General features: G+C 47.2%; 2 protein-coding genes and 2 non-coding genes across 8 annotated transcripts in view; all 4 read right to left on the bottom strand.

Moving 5' to 3' along the window:
• Baz2a (bromodomain adjacent to zinc finger domain 2A) overlaps positions 1-16,765 on the bottom strand; it is a 36,785-nt gene extending 20,020 nt beyond the window's left edge. Inside the window, exons 1-3 of one of the 5 annotated variants that reach the window (XM_028786603.1) lie at positions 16,599-16,765; positions 12,050-12,193; positions 576-713 (exon numbers count right to left, since the gene is read on the bottom strand). In XM_028786603.1, coding sequence (XP_028642436.1) covers positions 576-711 — 136 coding nt within the window. In that variant the 5' untranslated portion in view covers positions 712-713; positions 12,050-12,193; positions 16,599-16,765. Of the gene's footprint in view, positions 1-575; positions 714-11,473; positions 11,594-12,049; positions 12,194-15,485; positions 15,559-16,598 lie in introns of those variants that run through there. The other 4 variants (XM_028786602.1, XM_028786604.1, XM_028786605.1 and 1 more) reach the window with 4 other exon arrangements.
• A 1,329-nt stretch (positions 16,766-18,094) lies between these two features.
• On the bottom strand, positions 18,095-24,843 carry Atp5f1b (ATP synthase F1 subunit beta). Its single transcript, XM_028786706.1, has 10 exons — positions 24,697-24,843; positions 24,075-24,257; positions 23,669-23,843; positions 23,101-23,222; positions 22,694-22,878; positions 22,140-22,298; positions 21,918-22,040; positions 19,722-19,934; positions 19,118-19,319; positions 18,095-18,343 (listed from the first exon to the last, which is right to left on the bottom strand). The coding sequence occupies exons 1-10, from the start codon at positions 24,821-24,823 to the stop codon at positions 18,243-18,245; spliced, it is 1,590 nt and encodes a 529-aa protein (XP_028642539.1). The 5' UTR covers positions 24,824-24,843; the 3' UTR covers positions 18,095-18,242.
• Positions 22,960-23,031, bottom strand: LOC114638302. Its single transcript, XR_003713860.1, has one exon. It is a non-coding gene; the product is annotated as a small nucleolar RNA SNORD59 (small nucleolar RNA).
• Positions 23,929-24,004, bottom strand: LOC114638303. The gene has a single exon (XR_003713861.1). It is a non-coding gene; the product is annotated as a small nucleolar RNA SNORD59 (small nucleolar RNA).
• Positions 24,844-25,779: the final 936 nt, after the last annotated feature.

The following is a 25,779-nucleotide window of genomic DNA, read 5'->3' as shown; positions in this document are numbered from 1 at the left end:
AAAAAAAAAAAAAAAAAAAAAACCAAAAAAACAAAAAACAAAAACAAAAAAACCCTCAACAGTGACACTTTTATGTGGAATGATCAATTTCTAGGGGAGGCCCTGCCCACCCCACCCTTGTGTACAAGGACAAGAGGCAGCTCCAGCACTCCTGCACAAGCTAAGGACACGTTTACCATGACCTTCACGCACCTTCGTCAACCCCCAAAAGTTTTCTCATTCCTAAAAACAACTCCCCAGAGGGCCTTACCCTGTCATAGACCCACCACCCTCAGCAGTAGCCAGAAACAGGATCAACGAAAAAGCAAACTAAGATGGAAAAGCTTATATGTCACATCTTCTCTAATATAGATCCAAGACAGAAAAAAAATGCTTCCCCAAGCCCTTAAAACTTATTCTCAGAAGCTTGATTTCTCTCTGGCTAGTTGTAAGCTCTATGGATTTATTCCTCTGTCACTACCTGCCAACAAAGAGTTGTTGTTGGGTAGCTAGCCCAAGATAGACCTCAGTCTCCTCTTGCCAACCTAATCTGATGATGCCTATTCCCTCCCCAGGTCTACGGCCTCCATACTTACTTTTCCCTTGCTGGGGGAAGTTCATGGGAGACCCGTTAGTGTAGAGGCCCTCCCCTGAGGAAGGAGAGGGTTTCAGTCCTGAGGCAGCTGGTGCAGGAGGAAGGCCAGTAAAGTTATAATGGTCATTTGCCTCCATTTCTGTAGGAGGGAGAAAAGGGAAAAATATCTGTGGTTAAACAAGGTCATATTATCACTTAGAGACTGTGTGCCTCCCTCCCTTTGCATATCCTTCAGTGTAGGTACTGTAAAAAGATGCAAGATGAAAAAGAGAAGAAAATATGCCCTTAACCTGGGCAAAGACCCAACTTTAAGTCAAGCATGGTATCACAACTATAAACACAGCACCAGGAATGGTAAGAAATGAAGCCCTTGGAGAAAATGAACTTAACTCTGATAGATCTGTTGAAGAGGGATGAAAACAAAACTAAGAACTATTGGGAAAGTCTGACCAGTCAAACATTTGTGATCTACTAGAACACATTATCCTAACGTGAGATATTTTTACACACACACACACACACACACACACACACACACACACACACACACAAAGTCCTTGGGTTATGTCAATAATGTTTGGAGGACATAAGCATCTACATTGAAAATTTTCCTTGTTTTCTTTTCCCTGAGACAGAGTTTCTCTGTCTATCCTGGAACTCACTCGTAGACCAGGCTGGCCTTAAACTCAGAGATCTGCCTGCCTCTGCCTCATGAGTGCTGGGATGGAAGGCATGCACCACCATGCTGGGCAACGAGAAAGCTTTATCAAGTTCCTAAAGTTGAAGTAATAAAGCAGACCTAGGTAATATTTTAATTATCTGTTTAAAAGGATAAATAATTTGGTTATAAAAAGATATGACCATTGGCCAACATCTCCAAGAGGTAGATGTGTATGTCAGTCAGACCTACTGGCACATGCCTACAAGACGCCAAGGCAAGAGAATCAAAGCTCAAGGACAGACGGGAGTACATAGTAAGATCCTGTTTCAAAGCAAGAAATCATAGTTTATCAATATGCAAGATGAAACATTATTAGGTATGAAAAATTAAACATCATTAGGTATATGCATGAACAGTCTACACACACTACATAAATACATACAATGCATGCACACATGAATGTACATACATGCAAACTGCTTGCATATGTGTTGGCACACATGCCATGGTAGGTGTGCAGAAGTTAGAGGATAATTTGGGAAAACCAGATCTCTCTTTCTACCATGTCCCAGAGATTGAACTCAATCCTCAGCCCTGGCAGCAGAAAACTTTAGTAAAACATCTCATCAGCCTCCAGAACGCAATTTTGAGTCTAAAATATAAACCTTGCATAGCATTAGCATAGTAATTCTAAGATTTTATAATTTAAATACCATTACAACCAGTACCTTAATCAATTCTAACTAAAAGAAATAAAAGCAACTTGTATTCTATTTAAGAGAGCAGTGAGATGGAGAGAATGGGTTTGTTTGCTTGTTTCTTGAGTGTGTTTCATGCACCCCAGAGTAGCCATAACTCATAGCAAGAGAAGAAAATATGCCCTTAACCTGGGCATATTTTCTGCCTCAGCTTTCTAAGTGTTGAGATTACAGGCACATGCCACAAAGTCCAACTCAGGAAAAGTTTTCTGTATTAATTTATATATCATATAGACTATTCCAGCTTCATTTTAAAATCACAGTAAGGGCTAGCAAAATGATCAGCACATAAAGATGTTTGCAGCCAAGCCTAATGAGCTGAGTTCAATCCCTGGAACCTACATGGTTGAAAGAGAGGCTAATTACTCCTATGCATATGCTCGAAGGTTCTCGAAGGTGCGTGCATGTACCCCCCCCCCCAGCTTTCTGGCTAAGATCAAGTGTAAAGTAAGTAGTAGGCTTCAATCTGCTAAGCACTCATGAAAAGACTGCAGTCATCCAGGATGTCCCCATTACAGGGAAAGCCCATTCTTCAGAATGTGGATCCAAAAGTAAGTATCAAGAGATTAATAATCCTGAATGAAACACACAAAACAACTAAATTCTTGTTTTAGGCTGGACTATTTCCAAAGCTTAAGCCACAGAGCAAAAAGAACATGCAATAGCTCACTTCAGAAATCCTGGAAAGAAGAGCCAATTCCATTTGACCTGCACTTCCCCTTTCTCCTCCAGTTTTAGGCAGTCACATTATCACCTGGGAACAGTATACCCTCAAAGATAGGTCACATTAATTTTTTTTCTTTGCTTTGTTGTTGAATATACAAGGAAACTAATGAACTTATCCATTCTATTATTCTGAGAAAATAGCATATCTGACCTTACAAATTAAGTACTATTAACAATAAGTGGACGGCTCAAAGAAATTAGAGATGTAAAAGGAATAAAAGCTATCTGGCACCTGCCCCAACTGAGGGGTTACAGGAACCACAGCCATCTCATTCATTTCATTCCTAAATACACGCTATGTGTTGCACAGTCAACGAACATTAAGGACAGACTCTATGTTCAAATCTTAGCTCTCCACTGACTTCTTTGGCCTTGGACAAATTACTTAGAAAAAATTTTATTGTGCACTTCTATGGGTTGTGAGGGTTAAACAAGAAAATGTATATAAAGGCCCTTGCACTAAATGTGAGGTTTAGTTTGTCTGACAGGGTCTCACTATATAGTCCCTGGTGATTCAGAATCCCTAGGATTCAGAGATGCCGCCTGTCACAAAAACCCTAGGTGATGGGATTAAAGGTATGTCCATAATGCCCAGCCATGTTAGTTTTTCTTATTAGGCAAAAAGTAAAAACAATGTTTATCTTGTTTGTGTGTGTGTATGTATGTTATGTACTATATGTTTTATATATATATATATATATATATATATATATATATATATATATATATAAATATATAAAATATTTCTTTAAATTTTTTTCCCCAGAGTTTCTCTGTGTAGCTTTGGATGTCCTAGAACTTATTTTGTAGACCATGCTAGCCTTAAACTCAGAGATCCATTTGCCTCTGTCTTCTAACTGCTGGGATCACAACGCCTAGCTTAAAAGGTACACACATACAAGCTTTTCGAGATGGGTTTCTCAGTGTAACCCTGACTGTCCTGTAGACCAGGCTGGCATCAAACTCAAGAGATCCATCCACCTGCTTCTGCCTCCCAGTGCTGGTACTAAAGGCATCTACCACCAAGGCTGGCTTTTAAAAGGTGTATTTTTTAAAACTTATAGTATGGGAAATACTACAAGAGAGATGATGTAGCCAGACTTAATACATAAAACTTAACTCCTGGTTTCAGATATCACAATATAAGAATACAAGAAAATGATAGGCATGATGGCAAGTGCCTTTGATCCCAGTACTTGGAAGGCACAAGCAGGCGGATCTCAGTGAGTCTGAGGCCAACTTGGTCTACTTAGCTAGTTCCAGGTCAGCTAGGGCTACATAGTAAGACCCTAGAAAATGGTGAGATTACAGGTGCATATTGATATGCCAACTTGCTTCTCAGCATTAAAAAAAAAAAAAACTAATGTTTTATGTGTATATGTGCACTTAAGTGCACATGTGTATGTACACTACACATAGGCAGGAGCCCTGAGAAGTCAGAAGAGCTAGATCCCTGGAACTGGAGTTACAGACAGCTATGAGCTACCATGTGGTGCTGGGAATAGAACCCAGGTCCTCTTTAAGAGCAGTAAGCACTAACTATTGAGGAATATCTACAGTCCTGTTTCTCAGCATTTTAAACATAGTGATACAAGTGACCCAATGTATAAAAGTTTTCCCCATTCTGCCCCACAAATCTTGGGAAGCTCCCAGCTTTCTATACTCTCAACTCCTGACACTGCAGACAGTGATCTTTAAATTTCATACCTTGAAAACTCCTCCTTCCTGCCAAAGTCATCTTCTTCCATTAGAGTTCCAGGTGCCAAATTCATATAAAAGGATGCCCTCTTATCTAACCTATTCAAACTTCTCTTGGAACTCAGATTCAGAACAACTAAAACATGTTCTGACTGAGGCTCAATCTCTCTAAGTGAGGTAGAGGGTGACGAAATTTTACACTGAGGAAGGAAAGTACTACTCAAAGAAAACTGCCATGTCCAGACAGGTTCTACTATCACCTGGATGTCAAGTCTCACCATCATGTTTCCAGCATTTAATTTAACACTAGAGAAAGAGCCAAATGACTTACTGCAGAATGTATGGCTCAGGGTTTTGTTACCATCACTATAAGATTGGTGTAAGCTCATTCAGAGAATATTTTCAGAGAAATATATTCTGTTTGTTTCCTTCCTTTTTTCGGAGACAGGCTCTCTATATAGCTCTGGCTGTCCTGGTACAGCCTATATGTAGACTAGCCTAGACTCGAACTCACAGAGATCCACCTTTCTCTGCATCCTAAGTGCTGGGATTAAAGGTGTATGCCACCACTCACAGCTAGTTTTTCACAGAGATAATACTTGTAACTATAATTGATAATTATACTTGTACCATGTGCATGCCTGGTAGCCACATGTCAGCAGAAGCCATAAGATGCCGTGGAACTGTTAAAGTTAAGAATGGTTTTGAACCACCATGTAGGTGCTGGGAATAGAACCCATGTTTTCTTTTTTTTTTTTTTTTGGTTTTTTTTTTTTTTGGTTTTTTCGAGACAGGGTTTCTCTGTGGAGCCCTGGCTGTCCTGGAACTCACTCTGTAGACCAGGCTAGCCTCGAACTCTCAAACTCAGAGATCCACCTGCCTCTGCCTCCCAAGTGCTGGGATTAAAGGCGTGCGCCACCACCGCCCGGCGAACCCATGTTTTCTTTCTGCAAGTGAGCAGAGGTATCTGAAGAGTCCAAGAGGTACTGCATCCATCCCCCGGAGGCAGAGAGACTGCTGTGAGTTAGGTGCTGGAAACTGAACTGAGGTCCTCTTCAAGAGCGGCATGCATGAGATCTCTCCAGCCCCATCTTTGTTTTTAATTAGCTTTTTTTGTTTGTTTGTTTTTTGAGACGGGGTTTCTCTGTGTAGCCCTGGATGTCCTGGAACTCACTCTGTAGACCAGGCTGGCCTCGAACTCAGAAATCCACCTGCCTCTGCCTCCCAAGTGCTGGAATCAAAGGTGTGCACCACCACTGCCTGGCGAAACCCTGTCTCAAAAAAAAAAAAAACAAAAACAAAACAACAAAAACAAAAACAAAAAAACCAAAAAACTGGGGGGCTGGAGAGATGGCTCAGCGGTTAAGAGTACTGATTGCTCTTCCAGAGGTCCTCAGTTCAATTCCAGGCAACCACATGGTGGCTCACAACACTTTGTAATGGGATCCGATGCTCTCTTCTGGTGTGTCTGAAGACAGCTACAGTGTACTCATTGACTTCTCCTTGCCTGCACTGCTGTGAACTAAACCCAAAGCTGTGAAGTAAACACAAGGATGAACTACACCATCCTTCACAGACTTGGTTAGGTATTCCTTGTAAATAAGGCAAAGGGATAGAAAAGTACTGACGTTATAAAGTCAATAAACTTAGTCCTAAATTTAATGTTCTAACAGACTTAATTGAATACTCAAAGAACAGAGAAAGTATTAAATACCCATTAATGAAAGACTGGAGATTCATCTGTAATGTCACCACTTAGGAAGAGGCAAGAAGCTCACAAATTCAAGGTCATCTTTGGATATATGATCTATTCAGAAACTATCCTGGATTGTATAAGAATCATTCTTAAAAAAAAAAACCTAGCCGGGCGGTGGTGGCGCACGCCTTTAATCCCAGCACTCGGGAGGCAGAGGCAGGCGGATTTCTGAGTTCGAGGCCAGCCTGGTCTACAGAGTGAGTTCCAGGACAGCCCGGGCTATGCAGAGAAACCCTGTCTCGAAAAACAAAAAAAAAAAAAAAAAAAAAAAACCTAAAGGAATCGTATCACAACATGGTTTTCTGCCATAGTTCTTACACTTAGCACTTCACTTGCCAAAGGAATAGTTGTGTGTAGTGTCTTGGTAGAATATACTTTGCCCTTCTCTATCATGTACAAGGTCTTGCAGCAAAAAAACAACAGCAAACAGGCAACTAAGGCAGAAGGACTACCTGCTTGGGCTACAGGAGTTCAAGCCAGCCTGAGCTAGGAGTGGTGAGGAGCAAGCCTTTACTCCCAGGACTAAATTACAGCGGAGGTAGGTCGGGCTCTGCGGATTCAAAGTCAGTCAGGGGCTGGGGAGATACTCAGCGGTTAAGACCACTGACTGCTTTTCCAGAGGTCCTGAGTTTCAAGTCCCAACAACCACATGATGGCTCACAACCATCTGTGATAAAATCTGATGCCCTCTTCTGGTGTGTCTGAAGACAGCTACAGTGCAGGCACATAAAATTGAATGAATGAATGAATAAATAAATGAAAGTCAGTCTGGTCTATGCTTCATAGTTTTAAGCTAGCCAGGATCTCATACAATGAGATCATGTCTCAAACAAAAATCTCTTGATTTCTCCTTTCCTTCAGTGCTGTGGACTGAACTGAAGGTCCTCTACACACTAGGTAAGAGGCAGATAGATCTGTGTTCAAGGCCAGCCTGGTCTACATGGAGAGTTTCAGGACAGCCAGAGCTACATAGAAAGATCCTGTCTCACAAATAAAAACAAAGCCAGCCTGACCTACCTGAAACCCTATTGCAGAAATAGGGGGGGAAAAGGAGGAAGGAGAAAAGCCCCTCTATGTCCTAAAATATAAAACCTTACTTCACACATCACAGACATCACTACAAAAAAGGTTACCACCAGGAAGATGCTCAATTCTCTTTTGGCCGCACCCGACTCCATCCAGACTAACGAGAGGGTGAGGTGAGCCTATCTGACTCTACTTAAACCAGTATTTCTTTTCAGATAGAGGCTTAAAAACCAGAACACAAGTGGGGCACACCTTTAATACCAGTGTTTGGGAAACGAGGCAAGTGGATCTCTGAGCTTGAGGCCAGCCTAGTCTGCAGAGTGAATTCCAGAACAGCCAGGGCTACACAGACCACAGAAGCATGGGAACAGGATGGTAGTACACTCCTTTAATCCCAGCACTGAGAAGCCAGAGGCAGGGTGATCTCTGTGAGTTCAAGGACAGTCAAGGCTACAGAGAGATCTTGTCTCAAAAATTCAAAAATAAGTAAAAAGCAAAGAGGTGGCTTAAGTGTATAGACAAAGACGGAAAGAAGAGATGACCCAGGTGGTGGCATGCACCTTTAATCCCAGCGCTTGCAAGGCAGAGATGGGGACTTTTTGGCCAGCCTGGTCTACAGAGTTACAGGACAGCCAGAGAAACCAGGTCTTGAAAAACAAAAAATAAACAACAAAAAAAGTGTTCTTACCATCAAACTCTTATTTCCACATCTTTTCCCTCTTTTAACTCAAACAAGGAGAATCAATTTCTAAAGGCTAAAGACAGGAGAAGTTAATGTGGTGGGGCTGGTGAGGAGGCTCAGTGATTAAGGCACCTGCTACCAAACCTGAATTCAATCCCCAGAGCCTACATGGTAGAACTAACTCCTGAAACTTGTTCTCTGATCTCTACCCACACCCTGTGACAAACATAACTACACCAAGTACACGTACTTTTTAAATGCTGAAATAGTAGTTCAAGCATAGGATCTGTGAGACCTTGAGTTAAATTCCCAGCACACACACTCGCACACATGCACACGCCCACACACACCAGCTGATATTACCCAGATACTCTATACCATCTAGATCAGAAGAACCTGCCAGTCAGCATCAGCAAGGCAATGCCAACACACTTGACACACTTGTTTCTGTTTCCAGATTGTCAGCCACCCCACTAAGCAATAAGTCAATCTTACTTATAAAGATACCATTTTCACAAAAATCACATATGCCTGTTCGGTTTTATATGCAGCCAACAAGTTTCTGATAGAAAAAAAATCACAATTTCAACAACAGGTGCATGTTTTCAGGGCAGTTCGAATGATCTTCGCATTCTCATTCTTTGTATTTTCAACTCTTGTCCCTAAGCAAACCCAAATGACAACAAGAACGAGCCAGGCATGGGGCACATGCCTTAATCCCATTATGTAGGAAGCAGAGACAAGCACATCTCTGTAAATTAAAGGCCAGCCTGGTCTACATAGAGAACTCCAGGCCAGCTAGGTCTACCTAATGAGACACAGTCTTGGGGTGGGGGAGGGGGGTGGATAGGGAAATTCAGACAAAAAACAAAATGGAGAGATACAGACCACAGTTTATCCTTTAGGAAAAAAAAAATCTCTTGGTTAGACCAGGCATAGTGAAGTCTGTTCTGTAATTCCAACATTTGAGAGGCAGAAGACAGTTCAAAGCCAACATAAACTTCAAATACTTAGTTCTAGGCTAGCCTGATCCTGGTACCAAACAAACAAACAAACAAACAAACCAACCAACCCAAGTCTCTGTGTTGCAATTACATTGATTTTAATCCCAGCACTCAGGAGGTTGAGGTAGGTGGATCTCTTGAAAGTATGAGGCCAGCCGTGTCTACTCAAGGAGTTTAGGACAAAGAGCAATTAGTGAGACCCTGTCTCAAAACAAAACAAAACAAAAAAATAAACAAACAAACAAAAATCTCAGCTGAGCAATGGTGGTACATGTCTTTAATCCCAGCACTTGGGAGCCAGAGGCAGGTGATTTCTGAGTTCAAGGCCAGCCTGGTCTACAGGGTGAGTTCCAGGACAGTCAGGGCTACACAGAGAAACCTTGTCTCGAAAACAACCAAAAAAAACCCCTCTCACTTGGTTCAGCATCCTCTGACCTTCAGGAGCCCATATACACACCCTAATTTTTAATAGTTCATTTTTATTTTTTGTGCACTTGAGTTTTGCCTGTATGTATGCCTGTTTGATGGTGTTAGACTGGTAGGTAGGGCTGCAGAGAGTTGTGAACTGCCATGTGGGAGCTGAGAATTGAACCCCAATCCTCTGCAAGAGCAGCCAGTGCTCTCATCTGCTGAGCCACCTCTCCAGCCCCTGCAAACCAACATGTTATTTTGGGATAGAGAAATGGCTCCTCAGTTAAGAGCTGCTCTTCCAGAGGACAGGAGTTCAGTCCTCACACACGACAGCTCCACAATCCAAAGCCTGCATCAGGTCTCTATGGGCTGGCTCCAGGTACACCGGTGGTGCACAGGCATAAGTGTAGGCAAACGACCCATCCACACATAAAGCAGAACATCAACAACAACAACAAATTAAAGGAAAAAGAAAAAACCTCACACTTCAAGAAATGTTCTTTTGGGGGCTGGAGAGATGGCTACACAGTTAAGAGCACTGGCTGCTCTGCTACTGGTCGGAGTCCTAAGTTCAATTCCCAACCACATGGTGGTTTACAACCATCTGTAATGGGATCCGATGGCCTCTTCTAATGTGTCTGAAGATAGCTACAGTGTACTCATATACGTAAAATAATGTTAAAAAAATAACAAAAAAAGGAAAAGGAGTCTTTTATAGACGAAAGTTAAGTCATGATAGCAAATTCCCCTAATTAGTTCTGTAAGCGTTAACACTAGGAATCCAAGTCAACGAACAGGCTTCCCTCCAGGATTAGACTAGAATCACCGAGGAACGAGCTTAACACTGTCATTAATCAGTCCCCATCCCGATGTACAAATGTCAGCACACATCTTCCCCCTTTCCCCTTCTTCCATGACTGGGAAGTACCCTTCTCTGCACAAGCTTATTTGCTCAGATGCTCTGCAATAAATAAAACTGTCATGCTTAAAAATATTAAGAAGAATCAAGAAAGCCAATCTAATTCCATAAAGATCTCAAGTACTCGTGGCGGAATCTGCACTGCTTGTTCTGAAGAGTGATCATTGCTCGTGATAACTCACTTTGATTCTCTATGACCTCTAACTTGGGGCAGGAGCGGGGTTCAGAAGAGATAGTGTACAAAAGAGGACCAAGATCAGTGGGTCAACTATAGTTGACTACTAGATGACAAATGAATACTACAGTGGAAAAAGTCTAACGTTTGACAGATCCAAGCTTTCCCAGAAAGCTTCAGAAAACGAAACCAAATCAGATTAAAATGGTCATTTCAAAACAACAAGAGACGCAGCATCGAACGCACAGCTGCCATTTCCCGGCCACTTCCTGCGGGAGGCTGGGGGAGGGGCAGTTTGTGTACAGATGGAGGTGGTGGAAGCTATCGCCCCCACCAACACCACTCCCCCGAAGGATACAAATCCCTCACTCCAGTAAGCTCCACAAAGGATGCCTGCTATTGGCATTGACTTCTGGAAGTCGGGAACGCCGGGAAATAAATGAATGATGCGAGAGCACCGTCTCACTACGGAAATGGGGATCCCCTTTGGACAGGATTTCCTTGGAAAGGAATCCCTCTTTATTCTTCCCCTCAATTTTTGGCCCTACTCAAACCCAGACGCCAAGTATGAGTTATATCAACCCCCATCTCAAGAGTCGGGGATCCTCCGGAGGCTCCAGGACCCCAAGCCAGGCCGGCACGACCGACAGTCAGGCCCTCTCCGTGACCGGGAGAACAGAAACCCGAGGCTCTCCAGGGAGTCACCGTCTGCCCCCCACTCACCGTGGCCGAAACCCGCACCCGCACGAACCTCAGGTGTAGCCCACTGCGGGAAGCCCCGCGTCCACCCCCTGCACGCGCGCGGGCAACCCCGCCACCGCCCCAGGAGGTGGAGCCCTCCCGGGGATTCCGCCGCGAGTGGATGCGTCTCCACCCCAGCAGAGCTCGGCCGCCGCTGCCGCCGCCGCCGCCTCAGGGGGGCCTCGTCAGCCGCCGCCCGCTCCCGGCCGGGGTCCCCCACCGCCTCGGCGGCATCCCAGCGCGGAGAAGTCCCAGTCACCTGAGGCGCACCGGCTGCCTGAGGAACTCCCGCAGAACACCGGCGCCCGGCCCTCAGGCCCCCGGGCCGCACACTCCACAAACCTGAGGCGACCGCGTCCGGCCGGGTCGGGGCTCGTTTCTCCCCGGGGGGCGAGCGGTTCACATGGCCAGGCTCCGGGCGCCAGGAGGGAGGAGACGCCCGCGGGAGAGGGGTGCAGGGTACGGGGTCTGGGAGGGGGAAGGGGGTCGCGGTTCAACCGCGGGGCCTGAGCGGAGCCAACATGGCCGGCGGGGGAGGAGTGAGCCGGAGGGGGCGGGGAAGCGGGCCGACGGCACCGCCCACCGCGGCCGCGGGGTCCTAGTGCCCGGCTCCTTCGTCTCCGATCCGGATCTGGGTCCTAGCGCCCAGAGTCCCTCACCGCAGGTCCTTGCTTCACCCGGGTCTCCTTGAGGGCTGGAGTCTTGCTTCAGCCAGGTCAATTTGAAAGGCGAGGCATATCCCAGGGTTAACCTTAACGACTAGAACGCATTTCTAGGACCAAAGGTAGCTGCTGCTTTCCTAACTGCCTGGAAGATAATTTCGGGGCTGTTTATTTCCTCAGTAGGGTGGTGAAAAAGTGGAAGTTGATACTCAGGGAGCGATTTTACAGGGATGGAGAGAAGCAGAAGTCTACTCACCTATGTCCTGTACGGACAACCTGGTCCTGCCTGGATCACTGCTTTTCTGGTGTCATCTGCAGGGCCTTGGTCGTTGGGGAGATTCCTGCACATGGGGAAAGGAGACTTGTCTCTGGCTTCACACAGTCAAGATCTGAGTCTAGCCTAAATGTAGCCAAAGGGTAGAAGTAGTAAGATAACCAACAAAAATGTCCCAAATGTTTATTTTTCTGTTCCCACACCTTTTCTATCAAGGCTACATAGCAGTGTTCTTTGGGGAATTGGAAATCTAGAAAGGAATTACAGCTTAACTTTCACCTAAATGTGAATTGCAGGGACCCAAGATGGGAAACAGTGTTGTGTGTTACAGCTTGGCTTTGTCTTTTTTTTCTTAAATTCTAACTTCTCACTTACTAGATAGAGAAATTAAGGCCCACAGAAGCTCACTGACTTGTTCAAAGTCATACATGAGATATAATACGACTAGGAGGAACTTCATTCCCTTTCCTTACAATTCACGACTTCTAGCTTCATGATTCCCATTCGACTGGATGAAATGTAATTCTAGAATGTAAACAAGTGCCTAAGCTATGCAAAGCTAAATCTGAGTACTTAGAAAGAGGGACAGACAGAAACAGGATAATGAGATTCTGGCTGGTTCAGAGGTGTCAACAAATACCTTCCCCTCTTGGGGGATCCCAGGAGATTGGAACGCTGGGTATGGACAGAGCACGGCAGAGCCAAATCTGCAGTCTAAGGTGGATTTCTTACCCCAGAGAGGGATTCCGAGTGTGGGAGACACAACCCACCCATCATTATAAATACTTCAGATAGGCTTCAAAGGAAGAGCTCTTTTAGATAAGCCAACAATGTGGGCTCAGCAGAGGGTTCCTCTCCCTCAACTGAGGTAAGTAGATTACCAAGGGAAGGGGGAGACAGGTAAAAACAAAATCCCTCTTCCCTGTCAAAATGAGTTTATAAAGTCAGTCATGACAGTCTACGCCTGTAATTCATTCCTACACTGAAAAAGCATGGATGGGAGGGTCGACCTGTGAGTTCAAGGCCACCCTGGTCTACAAATTGAGTTCCAGACTAGTCAGGACTACATAAGACTGTCTGGAAAAATACAAAAGAACATTTACAGGTGGCCTGGGAGAATACACCTCATCCTTCCGACAGCCCACTAACCCCAACGCTCTGGAGAAAGGAGAAGTAAACTTATGCGGAAAAAAAATGTGTAACCCCACCTCCACCACCACCAAAAAAAAAAAAAAAAAAAGCTGAGGTTGGAACTGGCACCTAATGGCAGGAAAGGGAAGAGAAAGGTGTAGAGGAAAACTGGTATCTTTCTTATCCTTTTCCAGGGCAGATGAATCTTCCCACCTCCCACCCAGCGGCTAACCAGTTCAAGACAGGGCACGCAGAGGAGGAGCCTGCGCCAGTCAGACGTCCGTGGCCACGCCCCTTCGCTTCACCACCACACACCCACACACACCCACAGCTGGCTCCGGAAGAGCCGGTTACTCCTGTGCCCCACTGTCCCCACCCCTTCCGAGCCCCAGGGCCTAGTCTCCTCGGCAACCTTTAGGCCCAAACCCAGCCTCAAGCCAGTAAAGAAAAGGGTAAGATAGAAGACCACCGGGTATTAGAGAAAAACAGGACATATAATACGTTCTCCCCATCTGGTACAGAAGGGCTTTTATCGCTTTACCCCACCTAGGCTGGGATCTGTCCCTGCTCTCTGAAGAATAAAGGTGGGTTGGGAATACGCCCCAGAGCGTTTTACTTTTTGCCAGGTGTCTTGACATACAATACTTGTGACCCCCCTCCCCGTGCCAAATCTGAACAACAAAAGGCAGACTTCACCCCATGTATCTCCAAACATTTGTCAATCCCGTACAATGTGGCTGGATAGCCAACAAGCCTCCCTCCAAGAAGCTACTCCAAAGAGAGAGGGCCCAACGGTCATTTTATTAGCAACTTGCGAGAATGGTATCTGGGGAACAGGCTGAACCTCCCTCAAAAGAAGCCAGAGGATGATGAGAAATGATGTGGGGATAAGTGCCTGGCACTCCCTTCTCACTCTCCCTGTTCCTGCTGTACCTCCTGACTCTGGGTCAGCTGCCATTGTGCCAGCCACTCTGGAGCCAGATGGCTGGGGCTGTGAGATGGCGGTATGCATCCTAGCTGTATCTTCCCTTTCCACTTCCAGACATCCAACCTTGAGCACCACAGGCTCTACACACACACACACACACACACACACACAGAGTGCCCCTCCCAGCACCTTTAGTTGTGACTCAGAATAGTATAAGACAAACCCCGACACCCATTCTTATAATTTCTGGAGGCAGGGGCACTAGAGAAAGAGTTCCGGGCTCAGCTGGAGTTGGCGGAAGGAGTATTCCCTATTGAAGGTAGGGTAATTATAAAGACCTCCCACTCGCTGACGGCCCTGTAGCAATCCCCATTGGTCCCTTTTCGGCACTCAGGTTGGGACAAGACAATCTTTTGGTAAGGTTAGATTCTCTCATAATACGCCAAAAGGAATACAACCCCCTCCCCTTCTCCAAGTGGGTCCGTGTCCCCCAGATTTAGTCTCCAAATTCCCCAATGGACAGCTCCACGGTAAGCACATAAGACAGTGACAGGTCGTTGGGTTTTTGGTTTTTGTTTTTTTTTCCCCCTCCCTGAAATAGAGAAGGTCGGGCTTCCTTTGCCTTACCCAGCACCCCAAATCCCTTAGAGATCTAGCCCCAGTCCGTTCTGCCGCAACAGCCGCCGGAGCGGAGTAGATCACAAGGTCCCCGCAGCGCCGCTGCCCCCGGCGCCAGGGCTCGGGGGAGGGGCCAGCCCCAGCCGGGCCGAGGGCCCTTCCCACCGAGATCCAGGGGGCGGTGCTCGGGTCCGACCCCAAACTCCGCAGGAAAAGCTTTAGGTGGGACTTAGCTGAACTTGAAGGGTTGAGCGGAGCAGGGCGGACAGCGCCTGTTCACCGTGCGTCGCGCCCCCCACCCCACCCCACCCCCCGCACGACCGGGAGAGGGGTTGGGGTGGCGGTTATCCTCTCCCCCACACACACCCCACACCCCGCCCGGGGTTAGGATGGCGTGGGAAAGCGCTAGTTCCAGAGAAGAGGAGGGCGAAACCTCAGACCGCGGGAAGAGCTTTCTGGAGACGGAGGCGCGGGGGAGGGGAGATCCGGGACCGGAATAGGAGGGGTTCCCGGGAGAGGATGGCGGAGAGGCGTGAGAAGCCTCCGGATCCCCGGCGCAGAGGACAGGGGAGGAACGGGCGAGCGGGCAGCGCGGGGGAGAGAGAGAGAGAGAGCGAGAGCAAGGGCAGCCGGCGCAGGGAAGGTCAGAGCCTGGATCCCAGGGGAGGACGCGGCTACCGGGGACGTCCTGCACCGGATCCCACCCCGCCCCGGGCCTTGGAGGCGGATGCCGGGCCTCACCTGAAGCAGGGCCGGGCCGGGCCGGGCGGCGGCGGCGGCGCAGGTGGCCGAGCCGGGCGGCGGCGCCTCCTCCCCCAGCCCGAGGCCGGCGGCGGGGGTGGGGGGCGGGGGGGAGGTGGCGCTTAAAGGGGCAGGAGCCACCCGGGTGAGGACGAGCGCTCAGGGACGGCTGTCGCTCGCGAAGGCTCCGCTGGGGGAGGGGACGGCGGGTGGCGTCTCCTAGGGGCCAGAACCAGGAAGGATCCCAGATGCAGGAAAAGACAGAAACTTTACGTAGTTGAGGACAGCGGTGGGTCTGGACTGGAGTACTTGAAGAGCTCTCCCTGCCGGCACCGGGCGCCAGCCAAGACTTATTCACAAAGGAGGCTGGGGAGACAGTGGGAGCCACAGAGATTCAAGGAGGCCCAGGGGAGCAGGAGAGGGAGCTCAAGGCCGAGCATGTCGGGGTCACGCACAGCGCCCTCCTAGGTAAACACGCTTCTCCGGGCCCTATCCGTACTACAGCTGTACAGATCTGGAATCAGGAAACCACAAAGGCAAAAGGCACCCTGTCCTGCCAACCCTCTGGATATTGTGGAGGCCACCCGTGACAGGGTAGTGAGGCTGATGCAGGGCTGAGAATCGGCTTTATTCAATCGCTCGGTTTGGCCCCAGCCACCACCACCACCCTTGCAGCAACCTCTGGGGCAACAGGAAGCAGCTGCTCAGTGCAGCCCCGACCCGGTGGTGGGTTAAAGTAGGGGGAGGAAGAAACACTGAGAGAAACTAGGGGGAGGGGAAGCATCTCTTACAAGACTAAGACTGGACTAGTATTGAATACAGTAAAATACTACTTGAATCTCTGCACTTAAATTGGGGCGGGGGGAAGGCGTTCAAGGGTGAGGAAGGAAGCCCTAACCTAAGATACAACCCCAGGCTCTCAGAGCTGGAGCTTGCCAATGCTAGGAGATCTCATGTTCAGCAGCTCACCAGCTAAGCCCCGTGTCCCCCACAGTCCATTTCCCCTCCTTCACCCCTCAAAAGAGCAAAGGTTAGGCCCCACCCCTGCTGAGTCAGCCAGGGAGGGAGCTAGGCATCCCTCAGGCCTTTCCCAGGGGCGGCTATCATACTTACCCATGTCAGGCTGGCGGGACTCCAGATTAGGACCCGGCTTCTCACTGTCCTTGGGTCTTGCTTTAAACGCAGGGTACTGTTAGATCCTGCCCAACTATAGGCTGGGAACTCGAAAAAAACCCAAAAAGCCAATGTATGCTTCCTGCGAACCACACAGCCTGAACTGCTGTAGGGTGATGTCCCTGTATGACAGACTGGGGTGGGAGGGAGGAGGGAAGGGCGGGGCTTTCATTGGGTGGAGAGAGGGAGGAGGCGAGGACAGGGCCGACCAGGAGAAATATGGAGGAAGGTTAGAACTATATTAGTACTTTAGGACTGTGGTTGAAGGGGACAGTAAAGGATGAAGAAAACAAAGAGTTGCAGCTAGCGAGAGAAAAGGGTTCTGTTAAAGAACACGAACCCCAGGATGCAAATGACCTTTAAAATATCAGTTTCCAAGTCTGGATTTGGGTGACAAAGCAGAAAGAGGTGACCTGTATGTACTCTTAGGTCTTCACCAGCTTTTTGCCCACTCCAGTCAGGATCTGGAGGAGGCGTCCCCACCCCCATAACAGCATTTCCCCCGACCCAAGCTCCGAGAGCAAACTACCAAACACAGGCAACTCAGGGGCGCCACCTTCTGTCCTGATCTTGACACAGGAAGAACTGGAGCCAGGGACGTCACAGATGGACGCTCAAGCCTCTAATCCACCCCAGGAACCTCTCCCAGAGCCTTCAGGTCACAGGGAGCTCAGAATTGGGAGTCCAGCTGCCCCTGCCGAGCTCTACCCTAAGTGGAACACCTTGCAAGGTGGAGCTTATAGATGCAGGCTCCTCCCTAGGCCAGCTCCAGCTGGTTTGTAAATAGTCACTAAAAGACAGAAGTACCTCCTTGCAAATAGCCTTTAATAGGTTTCAAAATGGTGAGATTGCAGTTCTTGTAGTCTCAACTGCTTCCACAAGAGGCCGTTGTAGGGCACAAAATACATCTTAGCATAGTGTGCACGAAGGTACACATTTTATGAAGAGGAAGTACTGCTTTTCGAAAGCCCCAATGGCAACACTATAAAAATTGGTCTTTGTAACACCATTAAGTCTTCCAATATTTTTGTAAGAGATCTTCCAGACCTCATATTTTTTTGCCCGGCAGATTCAAACAGAAACATGTGCAGCTAGGCTTATTCAAATATTTGGCAGTATCAGAACTTCCTGAAGAGTAAGTGCCTAGGCAAAACCCGCAATTGTGACAGATATTCAACATTTCCTAAAAACTTAATCCGTCTTGAATAAGCCATCTATCTTCCCCAGGGGGGAAACAGTTTAGTGATACTTGGAGCAAAAAACAAAAATTATCCTAAAAACCAAAGCTGGGCCTATTACGAAACAACACAAAACCCATAGAATCAGATTAATAAATTGATCTTTTGGATAATCCTGTTTCTAACATGACTTAACCCTAAATGTGGCCTGTGAACTCAACTGTAAGCTGTTGAGAAGCAAGATAAACCAGACATAAATGAGGGGTATATACTTTATTGAAAACTTTAAATACTCTTCAGAGAGAACATCACATCTTCAATCAAGGCTCTGTGTGGCCTACATGGAAAACTGAGCTCTCAGCATGGAGAGGTCAGTGCAGAGTGCGGAGTTTGGCTAAAGGGCCACTCACGACCCATGCTCTTCTGCCAGCTTGTCAGCTTTTGCCACAGCTTCTTCAATGGGTCCCACCATGTAGAAGGCTTGTTCTGGGAGGTGGTCATAGTCACCTGCACAGGGGAAACGTCGTTAGTGAGAAGCTGCAACCTTCTGCAGGATGAACCCCTCACCACCCGAGCCCACTGGTCGGACGAATGAATTCTTTTCATGTGAGGAAACGTTTCTTAAACTTCCAAGTGAAATTTACTTTTGGTTTTTTTTTGGGGGGTGGGGGTGGGCTAGGGGTTGGGGTATGTTCCTGGCTGGCCTGGAACTCAAGCCCCTAGAGATCTACTTAGGAGTGCTGGCACTGAAGGTGTGCACCATATCCACCCCCTCCCAAGTGTAACTGTTTTTAATGATTTATTTTGTGTCCAGTTTCTGCATTCATGCAGTGATTATGTAATTTAAGACAAGATGTAGTGGATGAATGTAAGTTTGGGGCTGAGGAGGCAGCTTAACACCGACTACTGCTCTACCCACCTGTATGTAACACTCCAGGGACCTGACACCTCTTCTGACCTCCACTGGCTGTTCCTGGGGGTTCTAACACCTCATGGGATGGCACATACATACCTCAGACACACAAGCACTTAAAAAAAAACACCTGGTCTACAGAGTTCCAGGACAGCTGGTTCTACACAGAAAAACCCGTAATTTGGAGCACCTGAGTTAAAATTCTCACTTTCAACTCAGTGACATGGGACAGCTAATGAAAGGCAGGGTGGTGGCCCCTTTAAGAAAGGTGGAATATGGTATGTATCACTCCATCATGTTAGAACAAGAAGATTGGTTTCAGTTTTCTCTCATTTTTATGGCTAGGCTTGATAGAAAAAAAACCTCACCTGCTAAAATTTGCTGGAATCCTTTAATGGTCTCCTTCAGGGGCACCAGCTTTCCCATGTGACCTGTGAAGACCTCAGCGACCTGGAATGGCTGAGACAAGAAGCGCTGTATCTTCCTTGCCCGGGACACAGTCAGTTTATCTTCCTCAGAAAGTTCATCCATACCCAAGATGGCAATGATGTCCTGGAGAGACTTGTAGTCCTGAAAGCAAGCAGGAGGAAGGACAGAGTGAAGTGCACACTTCTTCAGAAGCGCCAGGTAGCTGTCAACCAAGGCTGGTGTCCTATTCTGCCTATTCAACTACACTAGAAAACAACTGATTTTTTTTTTTTTTGAGACAGTTTCTTTGTGTAGCCTTGGCTATTCTAGAACTATCCCTGTAGATCAGGCTGGTCTCTGCCTCATGAGTGCTGGCATTTAAGATGTGCACCACTACCGCCAGGCTGACAACTGGATTCTAAGGGTGAAGTACTAGGGACACCTTATCAGCAGTATCAATCCATTCTCAACTGACATCGATCACACAACTGACTAGAAAAAGTCTTACAGAGCTCTCAAATTCCTTATGATTCGATGGTGACCACTGACCCCACGGAGACTCACCTGCAGGATTTTCTGCACCCCTCGGGCAACATCATAGTGCTCACTGCCAACAATGTTGGGGTCCATAATTCGAGAGGTGGAGTCCAGTGGATCCACAGCTGGATAGATGCCCAACTCAGCAATAGCACGGGACAGCACAGTGGTAGCATCCAAATGGGCGAAGGTAGTTGCAGGGGCGGGGTCAGTCAGGTCATCAGCAGGCACATAGATAGCCTAACATGAGTCAAGAACCCAGGAGAGATCAGTAGCAAACCAACTCCTTCCTGCTTAAGCCAGCCCTTTTCAACTGCCCCCCTCCCCCCAAATCAAGGTCTTTTTTTTCTTGCCATCCCTGGGACTAGATTAAGCTACAGACTCCCTTATCTGGGTCAGCATACTATGCTAACACTTTTAAGTTTTGCTCTTAAAAAAAATGTTCCTGGCCGGGCGGTGGTGGTGCACGCCTTTAATCCCAGCACTTGGGAGGCAGAGGCAGGCGGATTACTGAGTTCAAGAGTTCGAGGCTAGCCTGGTCTACAGAGTTCCAGGACAGCCAGGGCTACACAGAGAAACTCTGTCTCAAAAAAAAACAAAACCAAAAACAAAACAAAAAAAAGATGTCCCTGCACTGCAACAGCTAAGTTAATATGACCATGAGGGTGCATCTCTAGAAGTAAGGTCTGTTTAGCATTGTTATTTTGCTATTGTTGCCTGCTTGTTGTGTGCCTCGGAATACACAACAAACAAGCAAGATGACAATGAAAGCTAGATGTAGTAGCTCCTGTCTATAATCTCAGCTCATACGATGCAAAGGCAGAAGGATTGCTATGCTGGGAAACTAAGCTGAGTAGAAAGTGAGTAGCCGCGCAGGCAGATCTGACATCAGAAAACCCACAGAGGTGCTTTACTGTCACTGTGCACCATATGCATGAAGGAGCCTGCAGAATGTACAAGAGGGCAGCAGATCCTCTGGAACTGGAATTACAGGTGGTTGTGAGCCACCATTAGGTACTGGGAAAGCACTTGGTATTTTTGGTTTCTCTATGTAGTCTGGTTGTCTTGGAATTTGCTCTAGACCAGTCTGACCTCAAACCTGGAGATCTGCCTGCCTCTGCTTCCTGTGGGCTACCACCACCTACCTACAGAAAATACTTTTAACTATTGAGCCATCTCTCCAGCCCCAGTCAGTACCTTAGAATTACTTGAGGACTGTCTCATTTCTTGGTTTGAGACAGTGTCATGTAGTCAAGTTAGCCAGGAATTCACCATGTAGCTGGAAATAGCTTTGAGTCCCTGATCCTTGTGCCTGTTTCCCATGCGCTAAGATCCCAGGTATATGTATGTAATACCAGGCCCAGATAATGATAAGCATATTTTGTTTCTGATGTAACCTTTACAATCCAGCATGCAAATACATAATTTTACACATTATTTTAACTGGCTAACTCTTCCTAATTAAAAGTACCCTTAGCCGGGCGTTGGTGGCGCACGCCTTTAATCCCAGCACTTGGGAGGCAGAGGCAGGCGGATTTCTGAGTTCGAGGCCAGCCTGGTCTACAGAGTGAGTTCCAGGACAGCCAGGGCTACACAGAGAAACCCTGTCTCGAAAAACCAAAAAAAAAAAAAAAAAAAGTGCCCTTGAGTATGCACGCATTTAATCCCAATCCTTGACAGGTGGATGTATCTCTAAGAGGCCAGCCTGGTTCACACACCAAAAAAAGTTCCAAACACTTCAAGGCTACATAATAATGAGACCCTTTCTCAAACAGCCCCCTCAAATAAACAAATAAACAAGCCCCTTTTGAGATGTAGCAAGAATTTTTTTACTTCTCTGAAACACTGGTTGTTCTGGAACTCTACCTAGAGCAGGTTGGCCTCAATCTCAGAGATCCACCTGCCTCTGCCTCATGTGCGTGCTTGGATTATTAAAGGTACGTGCCACTTCACCCAGCACACGGTGTCTGTCCTTCTCCCCCGACTGAGCATGTTCACCTTCACCGTGTGTGCAGGTGCCCATGGAAGCCAAAAGAGAGCACCAGATCTCCTGACGATGTAGTTACAGATGGTGAGGTGAGCCATCTGACATGGTACTGACAACCTGAAGAGCTAAAAGTATTCTTAACCATGAACCATCTCTCTAGCCCCACATATAATACGGTTTCATCTCCCTGGGTTTGCTTTACCAACTGAAATCTCTATCCACTTCATTCCCTTTACCTGCACGGAAGTGATGGATCCCTTCTTGGTGGTGGTGATCCTTTCCTGCATTGTACCCATGTCAGTGGCTAGGGTGGGCTGGTAGCCTACAGCAGAAGGGATTCTGCCCAATAAGGCAGATACCTGAGAGAAAGAAGTAAAGAACAAGGGTCTTGGGTGTCTATGTCTTTCTTCTAATATGCTCAACTGGTTCAACAAACCAGGCCTGTAGGCCTCGCATACCTCGGAGCCAGCCTGGGTGAAGCGGAAGATGTTGTCAATAAACAGCAGGACATCCTGGCCTTCCTGGTCTCTGAAGTATTCAGCAACGGTCAGACCAGTCAGAGCTACCCGGGCTCGAGCACCAGGTGGTTCGTTCATCTGCCCATATACCAACGCTACCTGTAGAACATACACAAGTCAGAAAAGCCAGCAAGTAATAAGGAAGCCACATAGAAATCCAACATTCCCAGTCAGAGAGAAAGACCACTAATGGAGTCTCCCACTATATGCTAACATTTGTTTGCAAATTTCATAAAAATTCAAAATGCTGAAAATAATTTCTGAACTAAAAATAAGACTGCCTGAGATATGTAAGCGGCTTCCACTTCACACCTTCAAATCAGCTTTCAAAGAACTGGATTACTTATCAAACAAAATTGAAGTCTAGAAATCTCTCACACCAGAGAAAATATATTGATATTCTGGACAGTGGTGGTGGGAGAGTATTTTGTTTACAGAACCTGGGGCCCTGTCACGTCAAATATTAACACAACAGTTTTCTGAATAGAGCTCACCTTGGAAGTGGCATCTTTTAGGTTGATAACACCAGATTCAATCATTTCATGGTATAAATCATTGCCCTCACGGGTCCTCTCACCAACACCAGCAAACACGGAGTAACCACCATGGGCTTTAGCAACATTGTTGATTAACTCCATGATCAGCACAGTCTTTCCAACACCAGCACCTCCGAAGAGTCCTAGGTTAGGAAGAAGTATTTCAGATCTCTGCATTCCCAAATCAAACAGCCTTCAAAAACTGTTAGTTCTGTCCATTTTCCCCTTCTCAGGAATGGCAACTGGCTTCAGCAAACTCAGAAGAACGAAAGTCAGAAGCTAATCATCACCGAAGGCTGTCAAAACACATTCCAAAGATGGTGTTTCCACCCTTTATTTGGAAAACGTACCAAAAACTAACTTACCAATTTTCCCACCCTTGGCGTATGGTGCCAGCAGATCCACAACCTTTATGCCAGTCACCAGAATTTCCTGTTCAACACTCATCTCTATGAACTCAGGAGCCTCGGCATGAATAGGAGCGAATCTGTAAGGTTCACGGAGAAAAGGATCAGTACCTAGTCACCACGCTGGAAAGCTGCTCTAGACTCCGCTGACAGTCAAGTCTAATCTTGTCCAAGTAAGCTGTCATGGAACATCTAACTCTCCACATTAAAACAATTTTGTCTCAAGAACAAACAATATACCTGATATACCTCCCTCCTGATATATCAATAAGAAAATAAAGACCTGTAAATATTAGAAAATCCATAATGTAAGCCATGAACACAAGCTTTAAATAATTAATAGGGGATTCTATGTAGCAGGTTTTCAGCAATCCAAACTTCTCTATCTTTACTTTTAATAACTGAATACAACAGAAATTGAAGTAGTACTGTGGGAAAACTTTGCTTTACTACCAGTTATTACCCTATTGTGTAAAACTGCAAGAAAACCATTCCCGTGTTCACAAATGCAATGAGGGGAACTTACTGTTTGGTTTTGATAGGACCTCTCTCATCAATAGGTTCTCCAATGACATTCATGATTCTGCCCAAGGTCTCAGGACCAACAGGAATTTTGATGGGTGCCCCCGAATCCAGTACTTTCTGGCCCCTAACCAAGCCTTCAGTGCCATCCATAGCAATTGTTCTGACCGTGCTCTCCCCTGTCAGACAGAATGAAGGCACAAAGACGTTAGGTTAAACACCGAAACCTAACAGTATGTAACGGTGATCAAAAGAACAAGCCTCCCTCTCTCAGGACCTGAGTGTGGCTTCAGCAGACTCAGAAGAACGAAAGTCATTTGGGTCAAGTCATCACAGACGGGAGACGGCACAGATCTTATGATATTTTAGCTTAACAAGCCCTTCACCACCCCTAAAAAAATCCTACTCACCTAAATGCTGGGCCACCTCCAAAACCAGTCTGCTGTCCCTGCCTTGCACTTCCAGGGCATTTAGGATAGGTGGTAATCCCTCATCGAACTGGACGTCCACCACGGCGCCAATGACTGCCACGATTCGCCCGGTGGCGGTGCCTGCCTTCGGGGCCGCAGACGCCTGCGCCGCATAGTCTCTGGCTAGGAGACAAAAAGACATTGGACGGCGTTGGTGTTTAGGACAGCTTAAGGTCACCGCAATCCCCGACTTATCCCCCAAGGGAAGGCTAGTTGAGCCCAAAGTAAGTCTCTTGTAAGATAGGGAGCCGCGTGGAGAAGGCCACCCTGCAATCGGGAACCCGCCCGCACTGCTTTCCCAACCTCGTGCACAAAACCGCCATTATTCTTGAGTTTGGTATCCCCATCAGAACCTCAAGGTCAAGGCAGCTGCCCGCCACTTTAACGTCACAAAATGAGACACTGCTGGTTCGATCAACGCTCCCACGGCCGACTGTCCTTGCACTCCGGGGCTGGACAGTAGTCAGATGACCCGGGACCCTTATGGAGCACGGATCTGCTAGGCCCAAGCTCAAGGTCATGGGGAGAAGAACCAAACTCCCTCCTCCAGGAAGGCGCTTACCAGGATGGACCCCGGCGGGAGCGGCTCGCAGTAGAAGCTGGGCAGGTGGCAGCGCCGCCGAAGGGCTGAGTCCCCGCAAGGCCCCGGAGGCCGAGGCCGAGGCCACACGCCCCACAAGACCCAACATGGCGGAGTCCGGGTGGAGACTGAGAGCCGCAGCGGTCCCCGCCGCGGGTCCTGCGGCTGGGACGGGACAGATTCCGCCGTGGACACAGTCATTGGATGATCTTGCTGTTCGTCATCAGCACTGACGCTCCTATAGGGTAAAAACCTCAGATCTCATCATCTATTGGTCTAAACTGATGTCAATCTGACAATCACTTTTTTAATTGGAGAAGCCGCCCTCTAAACCTCGACACCTAATTGGGCCATAGGAACGTCAGTAAGAGAGGGTTTTTGGCGGAACTACGTTGAAATAAAGGGGCGGGGTTCCGTTGAATGTGTGCACTCTGCCGTCTTTGACTGTCCTTGGGCCTTGAGTTAGGTGACAGCCGCGGAAGTTGAGTGGTGGCGTCCTGAAAGTCAGGAGCCTTCTGTGGCCCCAAAACGTGGGGTTTCCGCCACAGTAGTGAGGGTGGAAGTTTCCAGATCTGAAACCTGGAGGCTCTTTATCATTTAAATCCGCCCAACGAAAGAAACTAAAGCAACCCATCCTTCAACAGACGCTCTGCATCGAGGAGAAAAGGTTAACACTCGAGGGGTAATTTTGAGTCACCCAATCATGTAAAGAAATTGCCCTAAGCAGACGTGCTGGCAGAACCCTGTAATTCCAGAAATTTTCAGGCACAGGGTCAAGAGTTCTAGGGGCTAACTTAAGCCCCTTGCGACTCTGTCGCAAACACAAAATGGAAAGTCAGAAGTAATACCCCTTGGCTATGATATGTGTGCAGAAATCCGTAAGGTAAAGCAGAAAGGAAGAATATGCTAAGTGAACGTTTGCCTGAAACCGCATTCCTTCAGTTTGGTTATAGATAAGGTGAAAGAACGACCGTACAGTGAGAAGGAGCCCGAGCCAGGTCTCAAAGGACTTTGGAATAAAAGAGGAGGCTGGCCAGAAGTGTGCCTTACTCTAGGATAGAAAGT

Source organism: Grammomys surdaster, unplaced genomic scaffold, assembly GCF_004785775.1.
Source record: "Grammomys surdaster isolate TR1022 unplaced genomic scaffold, NIH_TR_1.0 125562, whole genome shotgun sequence".
NCBI lineage: Eukaryota > Metazoa > Chordata > Mammalia > Rodentia > Muridae > Grammomys > Grammomys surdaster.
This window is presented reverse-complemented; position numbering and strand designations above follow the sequence as displayed.